Below are 18,033 nucleotides of genomic sequence, written 5' to 3' on the forward strand. Positions count from 1 at the left end.
ATCCAAGGAAACTGCTAAATTAACAAAAAGGGGGCGGGGCAGTTCCCGTTGACATGAAGAGCTCTGGTATCTGATGCAGTGCATGCTAGGGTAAGGGGGCTTTCTGGAACAGATGGTGCGCTTGAAATGACACTCAGGTAAATGTCGTCTCCAAAAATGGGGCCTGTGCAAATCTGAAAGCCACTCACTGAATAATGCCAACATAGTTCTCAGGCTTCCTGAGGTGTCTTGTCGCAGTTTTTTTATGTAGCCCAGAAACCAGAGTGTTAGGCCTCAGTTACCCTAGGCCAGAGACCTACGGAGAAAAGTGTGCTGTCATTAAGATATCCTGCATGGCCATAGAAAGACATTTCCCAGGCTTCGCTTAGTCACCGACCCTGTGACACCCACTCTGTCCTCTCTGTGGACTCAGGTCTAATTCTTGGCACTGTCACTGAGTTTGTGGGTGACCCTAAGGGAATCTCTTTATTTGCCTTAGTTATAATCCCCCAATTCTCTCGATGATTCTCGCTTGACCTAAGTAGGGTTACCATATGACTCCGGAAAAAGGAGGACGGATTGAGACATCCAGGTTTTACTTCTACTGAAAGCAATGGAAGTAAAACCCAGATGTCTCAATTCGTCCTCCTTTTTCCGGAGTCATATGGTAACCCTAGAGGGGAGTCACTTTATCTCCTTCTACCCAATTCTAATATCCGACTCAGTCACTGACTCTCTGTGTGCAGTGGCGTACTAAGGAGAGGAGGGGGGCAGTGCGCCATGGGTGCCATCTTGGTAGGAGTGCGACACCCATCCCTTCCACCCCTGTTCCTTGTTTCCTCTCTCCCCCCCCCACTATCACATGCGTGTGCTAGCTTCCCTTCCCCCCATACCTCTGTAACGTTCCTTGCACAAGCAGCAACCTCCAACCTGCTAGTCGTGCCTGCATTGGCTCTTCTTCTGTCGTCATTTCCTGGACCCATGCCTAGGAAGTGATGTCAGAGGGAAAGCCCACACAGGTGCCACAGCAGGTTGGGAGTTGCCACTCATGCCAGGAATGTTACAGAGATACAGGAGAAGGGAAGCAGCGTGTGGCAGTGGGGGTGGATAAGTAGTGTGTAGGGATGAGGGCCACCACCACCCCGGGCTCCTCTCACCCTTGCTACGCCACTGTCTGCTGTTGTAACCCTGGAGGAGTCGCTTTATCTCCCTGTGCCTCTAGTTGTAACCCTAGCTCTCATCACTGACTGTGCATTTGAGCTTGGGTGAATTGGTCTCCTCCTCTCACTTACCTGCATCAGGGTTCCTGGCCCCAATCCTCAAGTTCTCGGCTACGTTGGTGGTGTAGAGGCTCTCACTTTCCTCTTATTCAAGCCACTTCACGTGGCCCTCAGAATCCAGGCTCTTCTCGGAGTACTGGACACAGAAATATCCAGGTTAAGTATGCGCCTTATGTAATACCCAAAAGTTCAAGCATGCTTGGCCATCCCACCACCGTTACTACGTTTCCGCAGATCATCAGGCTAATGTTTTTGGTGACTGTCCCGAAGAAATCGACTAGGGCTGGTCGGAAATTGGGGGCTCCAGTAAGAACCATGCACTGAGGTCTGCAAAGAAGCAAGCAGTGGAGGGACAGGAAGACTTGTGAATTGGAGGGCAAGTCTACAAGGGAAAATCATAAAGAGAAGGACAGAGTATGTGGCATGAATGTCAGGTACTTAGCCGAGAGTTATTTGTGGCACGGGTTGTGTTCTAACGTGTCAAAGTTTCGTAGTATCTCATTGGGGACTCTGCAAATGCATAAAGCCTCAGTGGCCATTACCGGAAGTTCTTGACATGGTCCTCCACGCCAGTAAGATTAACAGAGTAGGCCAAGGCCAAGTGGTAATGTGCCGGCCTGCACAGAGGAGCCCCAGTTCACTTCTAAGGAGAGACCAAGTGAAAGAGGTTAACAAGTGAGGTGGTGCAAAGGAGGGAAAGGAAAGTGTACAATCAATCACTTTTCTGCTATCTTCCCTTCACCTAGGGTTACAATATTTTCTTCTAGAATGCGTTGGCCAGAGCTTGTGGTAAAGAGCGGATAGCATAGCTGGTTTTAAGAAAGGTTTTGGACAATTTCCTGGAGGAAAGTCCATAGTCTGTTGTGAGAAAGGCATGGGGGAAATCACTGCTTGCCCTGGATTGGTAACATGGAATGTTGTTACTCTGGGATTCCGGAATCTTGCTATTTCTTTGGGGATTCTATGTGGAATGTTGCTACTCTTTGGGTTTTGGCCAGATACTAGTGACCTGGATTGGCCACCGTGAGAACGGGCTACTGGGCCTTATCGACCATTGGTATGACCCAGTAAGGCTAGTCTTATGTTCTAAAAAAAACCCTGGACACTTGACCCCGCCCCATTCCGCCTCCAGCCCTGCCCTGTTCTGCCCCAGTCCCACCTCCAGCCCCGCCCCCACACAGCTTCTTCTCTTCCCCAATAAGCTCCAGCTGCATCTGGAGGGTCTTGAGCAAATGCAGATGTGTGTGACGTTAGCGCATGCTCAGAGGTCCTCCAGATGCGGCCGAAGCTCATCAGAGCTTTCCAAAACCCGGACAAATGTTGGGTTTTGGAAAGTCTGTCTGGGATCCCAGAGAGTCCTCTAAAGAGAGGACACGTCCAGGTTTTCCCAGATGCTTGGTAACCCTACCTTCAACTCTGTATGCTCCATCATAAGGAAGAGGGCTCAGCTGCATGGATTCAAAACCCAATAGCCAATGACAAGACCATGGATAAGTTAGGGTTTCCAGATGGCCGGATTTACCCAGACATGTCCTCCTTTTAACATAAGAAAAACATAAGACATACCTTACTGGGACAGACCGAACGAAGGTCCATCAGTTTCCAATAGTGGCCAACCCAGGTCCCAAGTACCTAGCTAGATCCCAAGTAGTAAAACAGATTCTATTATGCTTATCCTAGGAATAACCAGTGGATTTCCCCAAGCCATCTCAATAATGGCCTATGGACTTCTCTTTTAGGAAATTATCCAAACCTTTTTTAAACCCTGCTAAGCTAACTGATTTCACCACATTCTCCAGCAATGAATTCTAGAGTTTAATTACACGTTGTATGAAGAAATATTTTCTCCAGTTTGTTTTAAATCTAATACTTAGTAGAATTCTGTCCAGGTGTCCGGACAGGTTTTCAAAACCCAGCAGTTTGTCCAGGTTTTGAAAAACATTGAGCTCAGGGCCACTTCTTGAGGGCCTCTTTGAATGTGTAGATGTGATGCAATGATGTCACACATATGACTGCATGTGTATGATGTCATCGCATCCCTGACTCCTACAGAAGCTCTAATACTGCCTGAGTTCTAGAAGTGAGCTGCCAAAATTGGGTGGGCCACAATCTGACCATCCGTCCCCCACCCCCCCCCCCCGCAATCAGAAAGATGTTCTGATGCCCCAAGCAGTAGCATGCCAACAATTTAGCCCTTTGGGATTCTGTTTGTATAGAAAGCAACACCCACATTCAAACTGTTGATACTACAGCTCCAGGGTCAATAGCATCCCTTCACATGATAATGAATGAAGGCGAGGGACCTCTGCCCATTTATTTCTTACCGGGTTTCTTGTACGTGACATATCCAAGCAGGAAGATGACAATCCCTAAGGCAATAATGGCCGCCCACCAGGTTAGCAGAAACATGATCACCACAGACACCAGAGCCCCGAAGAGCGAGACCCACTTGTTGTAATAGCGGAAGGAGGGCCTCCAACCTGCGGGAGATGAACAGGAAGGTGTGGAAGCATATGGTGTTAACAAATCAAGGACACATCGACAGGACTAAGACGGGCAAAGCAGCCTTTTGTAGGGAGTCAATATTTTGTTTCAGGCTTGCACACTTTCAGGAAGGAAGGAGAGATTTTTTTGGGGGGACAGAGGTTTGAACTTCTTTAGAACAGATTTGTTGAACAATTCAGTACGCCTGCCAAAAAGAAAAACAGGTCAATGGTCTAGAACAGGGGTCTCCAAAGTCCCTCCTCGAGGCCGAATCCAGTCAGGTTTTCGGGATTTCCCCCAATGAATATGCATGAGATCTATGTGCATGTTCTGCTTTGAATGCATATTTATTGGGGAAATCCCGAAAACCTGACTGGATTCGGCCCTCGAGGAGGGACTTTGGAGACCCCTGGTCTAGAAGGTTTGAGCCTAGGAAGACTGAATAGGGTTACCATTATTTAGAGCTGTAAAATCCCAGATGCATGGCTTTGCCCCCAGCCCCGTCTTGTTCCACCTCCAACCCAGCCCTGTTCTGCCAGATTTGGAAAGTCCGTCTGGGCACCTGGACAGTCCTCTAAAAGGAGGACATCTGGTAACCCTAGGACAGAAGAAGAACTTTGGGTTTATTTAGCCTAGAGAAGGGGAAGGCTGAGGGATTCCATGGGGAAAGGGGGGCTTCCCTTATGACTCAATCGATCATACCATGCAAGCAGGGCAATCTACATATCTTCCTAAAACCCCTCTAGCCCTATCATTTCTGTGATTCTAGATGACTTCCTGAGGTCCCTTCCTTGACTATCTTTTGATTTCTAGATGATTCCTCCCAGACATATGAACATTCCCTAGGCACCCAACATTCCCATACAGTGGTGTAGTGAGGGCGAGAGGCACCCGGGGCAGTGGCACCCCTCCCCCGCCCTCTTCTCTGTGCCCCCCCCCTCCACACACTCCTTCCCTACCCCCTCATGTTGAATGTGCATCACTTCCCTTCCCTCATACCTCTGTAACATTCCTGGCACAAGCAGCAACCCCCAAGCTGCTGTCACGCCAGCGTCGGCTCTTCCTCTGACATCACTTCCTAGGTGTGGGTCCAGGAGGTGACATCAGAGGAACATGGCATGGCAGAGCTTGGGGAACGTTCCAGAGGTACGGGGAAGGGAAGCGGTACACGCTCAGCAGGAAGGGATGAGGAAGGAGCGTGTGGAGGTGAGGAGCGTGTGGAGGTGGGGGGTGGAGAAGAGGGCATGGAGGGGTGCCACTGCCGCAGGTGCCTCTCACCCTCACTACACCACTGTATGGGAGTGTTAGGTACACCAGGAACATTACAGAGGAATGGGGGAAGGGAAGTGGCATGCGCATGCGGCAGTAGGGGACGGGGAAGGAGCGAGAGGATGGAGAGGAGGACGGGTGCCTACACCTTCACCAAGACGGTGCCCGGAACGGACCCCCCCTCCCCCACCCTCCCCCTTTTACTATGCCACTGCACCCATACCTACCTGGAGAACTAGTGATGGATGCATGGAAACAGCTAAAGTTCACCAGGGCGTAGGAGCAGAGAAAGAAGTTGGAGATGATTGGAGCAATGGTGTTCAACTCGGCTGCAAACACAAAACAAGGACAAGATGTTAGGAGCAAAGGACTCACTGTTCACCAGTAACACAAATGGGACTCTGCCCCCACTTAAGGTCTGGGGCACAATAAATTTAGTCATGGCCAGAACACTAAACAGCTTGAGAGGGAAATGGTTATTATGTAGAGAGTTGGGCCATGAGAAGATAAGAAAATGATTGGGCTCAGTGGACCTCTAGTGTTTTTTCAATCTAACCGTACAGTTACTATGTTAATTATACAGTAAAACTGTTCTAGATATCATATTAACAATAATTTGCATTGGCTTACTTTGGAATACCTAACAGGGTACCTATAAATGAAGTGAAATTCAACCTCCAAAGCCATTTTTTCAACAAGACAAGGGCTTTTTCTCACTTTTGTCCTCCAATGCTCCCACTACAACCATAGCCTTCACCTGCGGGGAGGGGAGGGGAGACTCACCGATGAGAATGAAGGCCACAGCAATAATGAAAGCCAGCGCATACCCCCGTAGAGGTTCCTGGTTCCTCCCATAACCCTTGCCGAAGAATCCAATGAGAGGATACAGGTTGTCTTCACATAGACACTGAGGAAGGAGACAGGAAGTGATTGCAGAAGCGGGAGGAGTGATTTACATTGTAACAATGAGCTCATGCCCTTGGGTGATGACATCATCAGATAGTGTTAATGAGAAGAAAAAAACTACCTCAATTGAATTGCTTGTTACCCCCCAAAATTGAAAGGAAGTACATAAGAACTTAAGAATAGCCTTACTGGGTCAGACCAATGGTCCATCAAGCCCAGTAGCCTGTTCTCACGGTGGCCAATCCAGGTCACTAGTACCTAGTCAAAACCCAAGGAGTAGCACTATTCCATGCTACCGATCCAGGGCAAACAGTGGCTTCCCCCATGTCTTTCTCAATAATAGACTATGGATTTTTCCTCCAGAACTTGTCCAGACCTTTTTTTTAAAACCAGTTATCACAATATCTGTGTTTGTCTGAAAAAACAAGGAAAAAACCTCAAACACCCAAACCTCACCATCCAATGACAGTTTTACAGGTATGGTACAGGTATGGGAGTATGATTTTTATCATCGGTCTAAAAACCTCAGGATCCTGCTCTATTCAGATATAACATAACGCTGAAGAGCGATACTGTTTGAAAGAAAATCTACATATTCGATTTTTATATATTTGCCCCTGATGAAGCAACGAGCTGCCGTCGGACTTCATAAGGACTATCTAGCAGATTTTTCAAAGTTTTCCTGCAAGCCATCGGCTTTTGACCACAACAAAATTAAGTGTTTTCTGGTCTTTTGATGAATATGTGATATTTTGTAGGTGAAATTTCTCACTTAATTTTTTGATGAATAAATTAAAAAAGTAAATCTATCAACAAGGTTTTTAGACCGATGATAAAAATAATACCCCAGTAAGATACTCGCTGGAGGGTGAGGTTTGGGCGTTTGAGGTCTTTTCCTTGTTTTTTCAGACAAACACAGATATTGTGATTATACTTCCTCTCAATTTTTTTGGGACATCATCAGATGGCATTTGTCCAAGGACACACGATGCCACTAAACAATGATGGCCTCACCATGCAATGACTGAAAACATCCTTAAGAGTCAAATCTCCTATATAAAAATATAAAATCCCTCTTTCCCTTGTCTTAGGGTAATTAGTAAAACCAAGCAGATATGAGCCAGAAACCCAAGAAGAGAGATACACACATAGGATAATACATAGGGTAAGGTTTTATGCAATAATTGTATTCCTCCAAGAGACAGTGAAAGAAATGCACAGAGAGAGGGCTGCAGTGTAACATGAGGAAAACACTAGAGCTTTAATGGTGATCCAACGCAATCCCCTCAGTTCCTGATGCGCTCTGGATCTAGCAGGGTTCAATCCAATCCAGAGTGGAGAGCTTTCATGGGTAGGATGGGGAACCAGTTTAGAGAGTGAAGTACAAACTGGATCTTTGGAAGAGAAGGGCAGTTGGGGAGGGGATAAGCCTACTCCAGGGAGGGAGAGTGCAGCCCTCCTTCCCCACTGCCTGGAACTCACCTGGAAGACTTTGGGTGCAGAGACAAGGCAGGCCAGGGCAGAGGACAGTGTGGCAGCGAAGATCCCAGCGGTGATCAGAGGACTGAAGGCAGAAACCATGCTCATGGTCTGGGAGAGAGGCAGAGAATGGAGAAGGGCAGAGCAAGGTACATTTGTACAAAATAACAGTCAGTGAAATGTCCCTGTATCAACATTTAGCACCAGCAGCTCCATCTAATGTTCTATCAATCTATCTAAAATACTCACTCACTCACAGGGCTTTCTTAACCATTCATATATAAATCCGGGAGATCCTTACATTATAGGAACTGATCTGAACATAAGAATTGCCTAAGCCCAGTATCCTGTTTTAAACAGTGGCCAACCCAGGTCCTAAGTACCTGGCAGAAACCCAAAGAGTAGCAACATTCCAGAGCGGAGATTGTGATGTCATAATGTCTCATTCCACCAATGCTTAAGAGCCAACCTCATCCGTGATGTCACAATGGCTTCATTGTCCTAGACTTAGTTCACATAAGAACATAAGAATTGATGTATTGGGACAGACCAAAGGTCCATCAAGCCCAGTATCCTGTTTCTAACAGTGGCCAACCCAGATCCCAAGTACCTAGCTAGATCCCAAGAAGTAAAACAGATTTTATGCTGCTTATCCTAGGAGTAAGCAGTGGATTTTCCCAAGTCCATCTCAATAATGACCTATGGACTTCTCTTTTAGGAAATTATCCAAATCTTGTAAAAATCACGCTAAGCTAACTGATTTCACCACATTCTCCGGCAACCAATTCCAGAGTTTAATTACACGTTGTGTGAAGAAATATTTTCTCCAGTTTGTTTTAAATCTTCTACTTAATAGCTTCAACACATGTCCCCTAATCCTAGTATTTTTGGAAAGAGTGAACAAGCGATTCACATCTACCCTTTCCACTCCACTCATTATTTTATAGACTTCTATCATATCACTCCTGGGTCGTCTCTTCTCCAAGCTGAAGAGCCCTATCCGCTTTAGCTTCTCCTCATAGAGAAGTTGACCCATTCCTTTTTTCTCTGCCCTTCTCTGTACCTTTTCTAATTCCACTATATCTTTTTTGAGGTATGGCGATCAGAACCTCACACTGTATTCGAGATGCAGCTGTAACATAAAGTGATACAAGGGCATTATAACATTTTCATCTTGCTTTCCATTCTTTTCCTGATAATTCCTAACATTCTATTTGCTTTCATAGCCACCGCCACACATTGAGGGTTTCAACGTATTCTGGGCAGTGACTCCTAACATAGAACCCAGCATCACTTAGCTATAGTTCGGGTTCCTCTTTCCCACATGCATCACTTTGCACTTGCTCACATTAGACATCATCTGCCATTTTGACACCCAGTCTTCCAGTCTCACAAGGTCTTCTTGCAAATTTTCACATTCCTCTTGCGATTTAACAAAGATAAACAACTTTATGTCATCAGCAAATTGAATTATCTCACTAGTTATTCCCATCTCTAGATCATTGATAAATATGTTAAAAAGCAGCGGTCCCAGCACAGACCCCTGGGGAACCTCACTATTTACCCTTCTTCATTGAGAATATTGACCATTTCAACCCACTCAGTTTTCTATCTTTCTGCTCACCTGGTAGAGATTTGCCAGCCCATAGGGGCAGGTCTCAGCCTCTCGACACTCTGCAAAGTTCCACCGGTAAGAGCAGGATAAGCCCTCACAACCTTCCGTCATGTTGAAGAGTGTGGAATCATTCAGGTTCCCAGAGGCGTCACGCACCATGCAAGATCCTGAGGAGGGAGGAGGAGTGATTATGTCACAGGATGGTCTGGCTGCAGGGACACCAGGAGAACCAGACTTTCCACTCACAGGCATATAACCACCAATATGGTGGGAACACCCCCTTGGAGTTAAGATGAGGCCCTACGTTGCTTCAATTTTGAAAATGTCTGAAAACAGCCCTAGTTGAATGCTGTTTTGTTAAGTGAGGTCAATGTGCTGGGTTTTGAAAAGCTGTCCGAACCCCTGGACATGGCCTCAAATACAGAACATGTCCGGGGAAATCCAGACTTTTGGTAACCCTAGGCTTTACCTTCATTTTGGAGAGTTGTCTGATCTGATTTTCTATTTTTTATGCTCATGGAATTTTAGACATGTGTTAATGTGTTGTTAATACCTGTATATTGTTTGAATGTTTTATGTGCTTGGTGTACTGTATACTGTTTGTTTCCATTTTATTTTGTATGTAATGTTGGTACCCGCCTAGAATTGTTGACTCTGCAAGATACAAATATTTAAATAAATAAATGCCAACTTGCAGATAAACAGAGTGACTCACTTAGCCAACCACATGGTACAACATCCCAGAAAGACTACATATTCCCAAGCCTAGTCACAGAGAAACAGAAGTCCCCTCAGCTCATGTCCTGGGCCCAGAATCAACAGCGGCCTTGATCAAATACATGAGGAAGTGTCTTCTGTCTCTTTCATTGGTGTGTCTACCTCCCTCTCAAGTAGCCCTTTTCCTGTGCTGATTGACTGATCTCACCAATGGTTGCAGAGATGGCCAAATAAGAAATAGTTGTCCAGAAGATGGCTAGCAGAGTGCCTTTCGGAATGGCTACCGCTGGATCCTGCATGGCAAAAGCAAAGGAAACTCCAAGGTTTACATGCACAACAAAGACTTGATTTTCACTTTCCAGGACACCCTGAGTGAGAACAAGGCGAGAAGCAACCATGTAGGTCGATACAACCAAAGGAGACTTACCTCACTGACTATTGCAGTGTTTTTCAATGCAAGGCCTGGGGGCCGCTGGCGGCCTCTGGGCAACCCTCAGCATTGTTCTGGCTTTTTTTTTTTGTTCTGCTTCTCTAATTAAGTTCATGACAGAAAGGGGGAAGTAGATGAAGGGAAGAGCCACATTCTTGAAGGACAAAGCATTTCTCAATAGATGAAGAGAATGCATTTGGAAATGCCCACAACCTTGACGATATGTCCAATAAAAAGTTTTGAAGGCTGGCTGGTGGGGTAGATGTCATTGACATACACTGGTCAGCAGACTCATGGCCTCACATGGGAAGATATTTGGTTGATCTCTTTCAGTCCATTTAGATCCAAAGTGGCCCCCACTTAAAATGAGTAAAGACTACTGGACTATATTGTTCATTGAAAGATTAACAAATCACAAGGGGCTTGCACTTTTTTTTTCCCAATGAAAGGAAGAAAAGACAACAAATCATAGAATCCTTTGGTTTGGAAGAACAAGTATTGTCAAGGAATGAACATGGAATCCTTTGACCTCTCATGCTAGTGAAGTACCATACAGGAACAAATATAAATATCTTATAACCTACTGGAGCCCCTCCCCTTTATACCTTCAGGTCTCCAGAGATGTTAGCACCAGCCAGGATTCCAGTAGTTGATGGGAAGAAAATAGAGAACATGCCAAAAAATGTTTCCTCTTGCCATTCAGGAACCATGTTCTCCAGGAAGATGGATCCTGTATTCAAGAAGAGGTGGTTCTGGTTAGTGAGCTAAGATGCAAAGACTGAATCATTCTCTAATCTGCCTCCCTTCTGGTTCTCCTCATAAGAAATCTACACTAGTGGTTCCCAACCTTGTCCTGGAGGACCACCAGGCCAGTCGGGTTTTCAGGCTAGCCCTAATTAATATTCATGAGAGAGATCTGCATATAATGGAGGTGCCAGGCATGCATATCTGCTCCAGCATATTCTTTAGGGCTATCCTGAAAACCTAACTGGCCTGGTGGTCATCCAGGACAGGGTTGGGAACCACTGATCTACACCACATAGCAGCAGTGGGTATGTGTCACTGTCTACGGCAGACATGGGCAACTCCGGTCCTTGAGGGCTAGAATCCAATCGGGTTTTCAGGATTTCCCCAATGAATATACATTCAAAGCAGTGCATGAAAATAGATTTCATGCATATTCATTGGGGAAATCCTGAAAACCCAATTGGATTCCGGCACTTGAGGACCGGAGTTGCCCATGAATGGTCTAAGGTGTACTGCAAGAAATGTCTCACAGGACAGAAGATAGACAGTGTTCAACAGTCAGGAGTGGCATATCCTCTCCAAACAACACAGAGGTCTTTAAATTAATTTACACCTCCCTTTTACAAAATGGTAGCACAGTTTCTAGTGCCAGCTGTGGCGGTAACAGCTCCGATACTCAAGGAATTCAATGAGCATCGGAGCTGTTTACCACCACAGCTGGCACTAAGAACTGTGCTATGGTTTTGTAAAAGGAGGGGTTAATGGTGGTGTCTTATATACCATTAAATCTCCCAAAGGATTCGAAGCGTTTACAAAACAATTAAATTGACTTAAGTAATGGCCAAAAATCTAATCAGGTACTTTGAATTTCCCTCTCTGTCCCAACAGGCTCATAATCTAACTATATAGTACCTATGAAAGAAATAATTACTTACATTTACATATATAAAGAGAAGGAAGAGGGAAAAGATAATACAATAATTCAATACAGTACTATAGGTCCATAAAAGGCACAACAGAAGGGAAAACTTCAATATCAAAGAACCCCAAAGAAAAATAAAAAAAAAAAAAGCAAAATTAAGTCCAACAAAAAGAAAGCAAAAAGAAAATAAAAATAAACCCCAGTCATTCTCATCACCCTCAGTCTCTGTCAGCTTCTAATTCCATGTGCCAAATCGAGCCAGGCCAACCCGGCCTGGTGCCACAAAAGCGACTCCTCTATTTCAGTTTCAGTGTTGACAACTCTCCCTCATATTACATTCCAAAATGGCCTCTCAAGTCCCTATGTATTAATTTATTTATTTATTCACAATATTTATTGCCTGCAATACTGGTCAATGCCATCCTATCTAACAAACATGCATAAAAAAACCATGAAAACAAAATACAACCATACTAACACCACAGTGAACTATAGTATGTAACATCACTATTGAATGTTGTGTATGCAATTTGTGTGGTTGGCTGATGATGGGATGTTTTTGCTATCAATGGATCTATTGGGATGAGCTGTTTATTCACCTTGGTAGCCGAAGAATCCCTTGGACTGCTTGTCCTCGTTAGGTGGTAGGAGCGTTCCCACCAAGTAGTTTACAAAGGAGACCATGATTACAGCAAAGAAGACAATCTGAGCCTGGAGGATGATGGAAAACAGAATCTCAGCAGGTCCATGAAACAGAAGAGGAGACTCAAGGGGATTGGTGCTGAAGGGTCACGTAGCAAAACGTGAAGTGAGAGAAAACAGAATGGGATGTAGAATAGAGATGCACCACTGACGATGTGTCCTTATGCACTCAATCACTAGATGGCAGCCATGAGTGCAAAGTGTGTCCCTGTGCCCACTGCCACATCAGCTACAGGAAATTTCTGCATTCCCTTTCTCTTTATAAACACTGTCATCCCTAAGATCTTAAATAAACCTGAATTATTGTGCTTTCTGTCCCTTCTTGCTTGCTCTGAGTGATGGGAGATAGGTCTATGATATGTAGAAGACAGGACAAATCTTACCATACCTTGGCTTCCCACTCCATCCCTGCCAACGAGATGGCCAACAGAAGGGTGACTGTGATGACACCAATGATTCTGATGTCATTGATAGGGTCTGTCATGACGGCATTGTATTCCTTTATGGAAGAGGAAAGAAGATAGGAAGAGGGGTGAGGTTAGAGCCCAGGTTAGGGAGCTGGACAAAGAGAAAAAAAAGGAAGATTCCTATTGAAGGGTGAGGTTAGGGGCTGAGGAGAGAAGATGGAAACTCACTATCAGCATGTCCCGTACAGTCTCCGAGAAGCCCACTGTATGCATGGCCACAGCCACGGCATTGGCGAAGGCAAAGATGAGTCCAATGGAGCCACCAAGCTCTGGGCCCAGGCTCCGAGAGATAAGGAAGTAGGTGCCCCCTGGAAGATGTAATATTTATTTGAAGGATTTCCTAGACCACCCTTAAAATTCAGTAGACCAGAAGAGAGGTTTACAATAACAATATTGACATTTATTGAAGCAAGCTTGTATCTGAACACTGGAGACATACAGAATGGGATAGAGATTCTTTAAGCCCGTGCTCAGTCAGAAGAGGAATCTCAACAGTTTATTCTTGACTCTGAAATATTGTAATAATAATAATAATTTATTTTCTTATATATCGCCCAACCAGAAGTTCCAGGCGGTTCACAGCAAGAGAACTGAGACATATCAGTGAAGACACAAAATACAGTAGAATTCAGTGGAATACAATACAGTACAATACAATACAATGCAATGTAAAATCATCGCATAAATTTACTAAATAAATAGGCGCCTTTATTGTTCACAATCTAGAAGTTTGATCTGAAAGAAAGGAAAGTGCTCTGCCCTCAATACAAAGCTGAATAATAACTTAGTCCCCCAATTTTAAGTCCAGGTCTTCTAATGCCTCAAAGTCTCACCTCCTTTTAGCTACAGGTCCAAACTTACCTGCCTTGACTTTGCCATTGGTGGAAATAGCAGAGATGGAAAGTCCAGTGATAGAGGTCACAACCACAGAGAGGAGAATGATCAGCCAGGTGAGTCCTGCACAAAGAGCTGTTGTCACTTCAACCATTTGGAGCCCAAATTCTCAGCCTTCTCTGTCCCAAAATGTTAACCCATTTCTTCACTCCACACACTAGACCTTCCCAAAATCCATGCAACCTTCTCTAACCCCTGCTCAAATCTCCCTCAACCCAACTAATTTCATGCCAGGCTGACCATGTTGCACTTGACCCACAAACTATCCCAAACCCATCCATCTTTGCTCACCTTACCAAAAGTTACCCCAAAAACAGTCAATCTCAGATAACCATGCTTTTTCATGACATACTTGACAAGCCTCACCCAACCTTGGTCCAAGTAAACCTATTCGTAAATAGCCTGCCTTACCTTCAATCCAACCACCCCCATCACCCTGCACCTATTTTCATCCCACTTCACATAATCATGATTTTCAAATCTGACCTAGCTATGAGCCCTCTCCTAATCTTAATTATCCAATTTCAGAACTCCCAGTTTTTTCTATACATTAGTCCTAAACATATTGCCTCGTGTCTTCATACCTATTCCAGCCTTTGCGGTGATCCAGGGCAGCCTCAGATACAGGATCACTCCCCAGATATTTAGCATGCAGCGAATCTGGATGAAGAGAAGACACAAACCCTGAAACCCTGGTCTAGAAATCTCTAAGCCTGGTCTAGAAGTAAAACAGAAAAACCACTCCTTTATTACACAACCTGCTTGAAGACAAACTATTTGTTGTTTAACTGCCATCATACAGGAGTCTCCTCCTGGACTCTCAGGAGGCAGCCATATTGACAATATGATTAGTTGGCATTGACTCTGTGGTTATATCAGACACTTCCTACTCAAAGTAAAATTGAATTTCATAAAGTTATTTGTTTTCCTATCTAATGCTTCTTTCGAACTGGTCTTTGATTCCTCCTCCAGTCTTTCCTATGCTCTTGACCAAAACTTGTGGAGGAATCTGTCATGGAAGGCAATACAATATAGGATGGAAGTATCAGAACCTACCAACACACCCTTGATCCAGCCAAAGCGAACTGGTTGCCCTTTAGCTTTGAGACTGTGGTCTTCCACGTTGGTCCCCTCTGTGACAATGGGATTCTCCTTGCTGCCAGACTCAACATTGGGAGGTGGAAGAGCATGGACTGTCTGCTCTTCATCCTGTGGAGATACAGAACAAGAGTTAGTGGACTAGATAAGATGTTGGGGTGAGGAGGGGTAGGAAGGGAAAGGTGTGTGTGCTTTGGAGTGGGACTATCATGGAAGGCAGAGTGGTAAAGTAGAGAAGATTGATAATGCACAGGACCTTTCAAGACCATGTTCTTACGATATCATGTCATCTGGAAAACTCGACTAGAAACATTTTTGGACAGTTCTTACATTGGTCCAGTTTTCAGGATTGAAACAACTACAAGAACTCAGTAACATTCAAGAAGAGGAGAGGAATAAAGTTTCTGAATTTTAATCCCATTTTGTAGGGTAAGTTTAGCTAATATATTATCTCTGCATTACTCTGTATAATTCACCTAGTGAACACTCATTCAGCGAAACTCACCACCAATGCGTTACGAAGGGCATCCAGTGAAGGCCGGTTGCGCCTTAACTTGCCTGGAACAATTGTGTTGGTGTAGAACTCGTAGTGTGGTGTAGTGTCCAAGGTATCATAAATGTATGTCATCCCATTCATGGAAGACAGGGTATGAGCACTGGTACAAGTCCCGTTGCTGAGAGAAACTGAATCTTTCCCTACTGTGTTTTCTATTACTAACTCCCCACTGCAAGTGTTGAACTCCTCTTCCCCAGTGGAGATGCTGGAACGCATATAGAGTCCATCACTGAAGGTGTGTATTGACTCATTCAGGTTCTCCAGGCCTTCATGAACTTCTGTCTGGACTTTCACTACTGGGCAATCAGAGGCAGGCAGGTAAACAGGAGCGGGCTCACTGCTAGTGCTGGAAAAATAGGCTAGAGTCAAACCATCATCAGTAAAGGAAGAAGCTGGAGCCAGCCCATCAACGGTGGAGTTGTAGGATGGAGCCAGCTCATTTCTGATGAAGGAGCAAGCAGGAGCCAGGTCTTCACCAGTGAAAGAACAAGTTGGAGCCAACATATCACTGGTCAAGGCATAGGCTGGAGCTGGCTCATCGGTTGTGCAGCAGCTGGCTGGAGACAGTCCATCAGTGCTAAAGGAACAGGCAGGAAATGGCCTCTCAATGGCAAAGGAAGAGGTTGGATCCAGTCTATTTCTGTTGAAAGAGTAGATAGGATCCATCTCACCATTAGAGAAGAAGCAGGTAGGAGTCGGTTCATTACTGGTGGAGGAGTTGGTGGAAGTTAGGTCATCATTTGTGGAGTAGCTGGTAGGAGCCAGCCCATCATTGATGGAGGAAGAGGTTGGAGTTAGGCAACTGCAGTTAACTGTTGAGCCTGATGACAATGGATTGCAATTTTCATAGGCTGGAGGTTCGCCTTTACAGTTAGGTGTGGCTGATGGAGAAGCTGCATTTATATTATTAATGGCTTCTAGTGTGGTATTTATTTCTTCTACCTGCGAAATCGTCTCTAGTGCAGCCCTACCCCTCTGGATGGAGACAGGAGAGGTGGCACAGTTTAGCACAGTGCAGTTCGGAATAAGATGATGCCCAGAGATGGAACTGTTACAGTTGCTTCCAGAAAGAGAAAGGACATTGGCCCAGCTGTTTTCACTGTCAACCTGTACGACAGTAAATCTGCCCACAGTACCACAGGAATCCATGGCAGGGGCTCTCAGGGGACTAGAGGTCTCACCTCCTCACAGTAACTAAAAAACAGAAAAAACAGCATGAAGGGTTGACACTTTGGTGAAGAGGGAGGGGTGTACAAGGGGGAAGCAGCCAGGGGCAATACCTAGATACAACAATATTTATGTACCATCTGTACTAGGAGCTCACCAGTATTCACAATAAGAGTCAGAATATACAAATTTCCCCCTCCCCCTTTTACAAACATAACATGGTTTTTAGCGCCAGCCATGGCAGCAACAGCTCCGATGCTCATAGAATTCCTACGAGCGTCAGAGCTGTCACTGCCAAGGCTGGTGCTAAAAACCGAGCTATGGCTTTGTAAAAGGAGGGATCATGAATAAAAATGGCCTTATAGTACATCAGATTTTACAATCTCATTTTCAAATATCTCCCACACAACTTTAACAGTTTCCAGAATCTCAGGTAGTTAGCCTCACATCTAATTATAGAGGGCAAAGAATTCCACAGAGTATTGATTTTTCACTCCGCCAAAAATGACAAAGCCTAGGGGACACTCGATGAAGTTACAGGGAAATACTTTTAAAACCAATAGGAGGAAATGTTTTTTTTCACTCAGAGAATAGTCAAGCTCTGGAACGTGTTGCCAGAGGTTGTGGTAAAAGCAGATAGCGTAGCTGGTTTTAAAGAAGGTTTGGACAAGTTCCTGGAGGAAAAGTCCATAGTCTGTTATTGAGAAAGACATGGGGGGAAGCAACTGCTTGCCCTGGATCGGTAGCATGGAATATTGCTACTCCTTGGGTTTTGGCCAGGTATTAGTGACCTAGATTAGCCACTGTGAGAACGGGCTACTGGGCTTGATGAACCATTGGTCTGACCCAGTAAGGCTATTCTTATGTTCTTAGGAGTAGCTAAATTGAAAAGGGTTTTAAAAAAGGATCTTCTTAATCACTACAGAAGAGGGCAACAAATGTATTCTAGACTATTGCAACTCCATCTATTTAAGCCTAACTAAAAAAAAAACTCCATAGACTTCAGCTAATCCAGAACGCTGCGGCCAAGCTTATTTTCGCTAAAGGCAAGTTTGACCACGTCTCCCCACTCCTGTCCAAACTTCACTGGCTCCCAGTTCACTCCAGAGTCCTCTTTAAATGTGCCTGTTTAGCTTTCAAGATCCTACATGGCATCCTCCCTCCCGTTATTCCACTCTTCTGGAACTCCTCTAACCCTAATTCCACTAGATCCTCCCAAAAACTGAAACTATCATTCCCCTCTGCAAAAGGTATATCCCGCGTAGGAAAACTAGGAACATCCCTCCCCTTTAGAACCACAGAACTCTGGAACAACCTCACA

General features: G+C 44.9%; 1 protein-coding gene across 1 annotated transcript in view; it reads right to left on the bottom strand.

The window, feature by feature from the left end:
• Positions 1–18,033, bottom strand: part of LOC117349594 (solute carrier family 12 member 3-like) — a 52,594-nt gene that overhangs the window by 15,833 nt on the left and 18,728 nt on the right. Inside the window, 19 exon segments of the mRNA XM_033923185.1 lie at positions 873–964; positions 1,363–1,395; positions 1,475–1,586; positions 1,802–1,872; positions 1,874–1,902; positions 3,584–3,739; positions 5,240–5,341; positions 5,796–5,919; positions 7,401–7,508; positions 9,022–9,179; positions 9,938–10,022; positions 10,765–10,889; positions 12,428–12,539; positions 12,919–13,029; positions 13,166–13,305; positions 13,859–13,954; positions 14,476–14,551; positions 14,948–15,100; positions 15,495–16,739. Of these exon segments, the coding sequence (XP_033779076.1) occupies positions 873–964; positions 1,363–1,395; positions 1,475–1,586; positions 1,802–1,872; positions 1,874–1,902; positions 3,584–3,739; positions 5,240–5,341; positions 5,796–5,919; positions 7,401–7,508; positions 9,022–9,179; positions 9,938–10,022; positions 10,765–10,889; positions 12,428–12,539; positions 12,919–13,029; positions 13,166–13,305; positions 13,859–13,954; positions 14,476–14,551; positions 14,948–15,100; positions 15,495–16,694 (3,083 nt within the window). The 5' untranslated portion in view covers positions 16,695–16,739.

The sequence above is a fragment of the Geotrypetes seraphini genome, chromosome 16 (assembly GCF_902459505.1).
Source record: "Geotrypetes seraphini chromosome 16, aGeoSer1.1, whole genome shotgun sequence".
In the NCBI taxonomy this organism is placed as follows: Eukaryota; Metazoa; Chordata; class Amphibia; order Gymnophiona; family Dermophiidae; genus Geotrypetes; species Geotrypetes seraphini.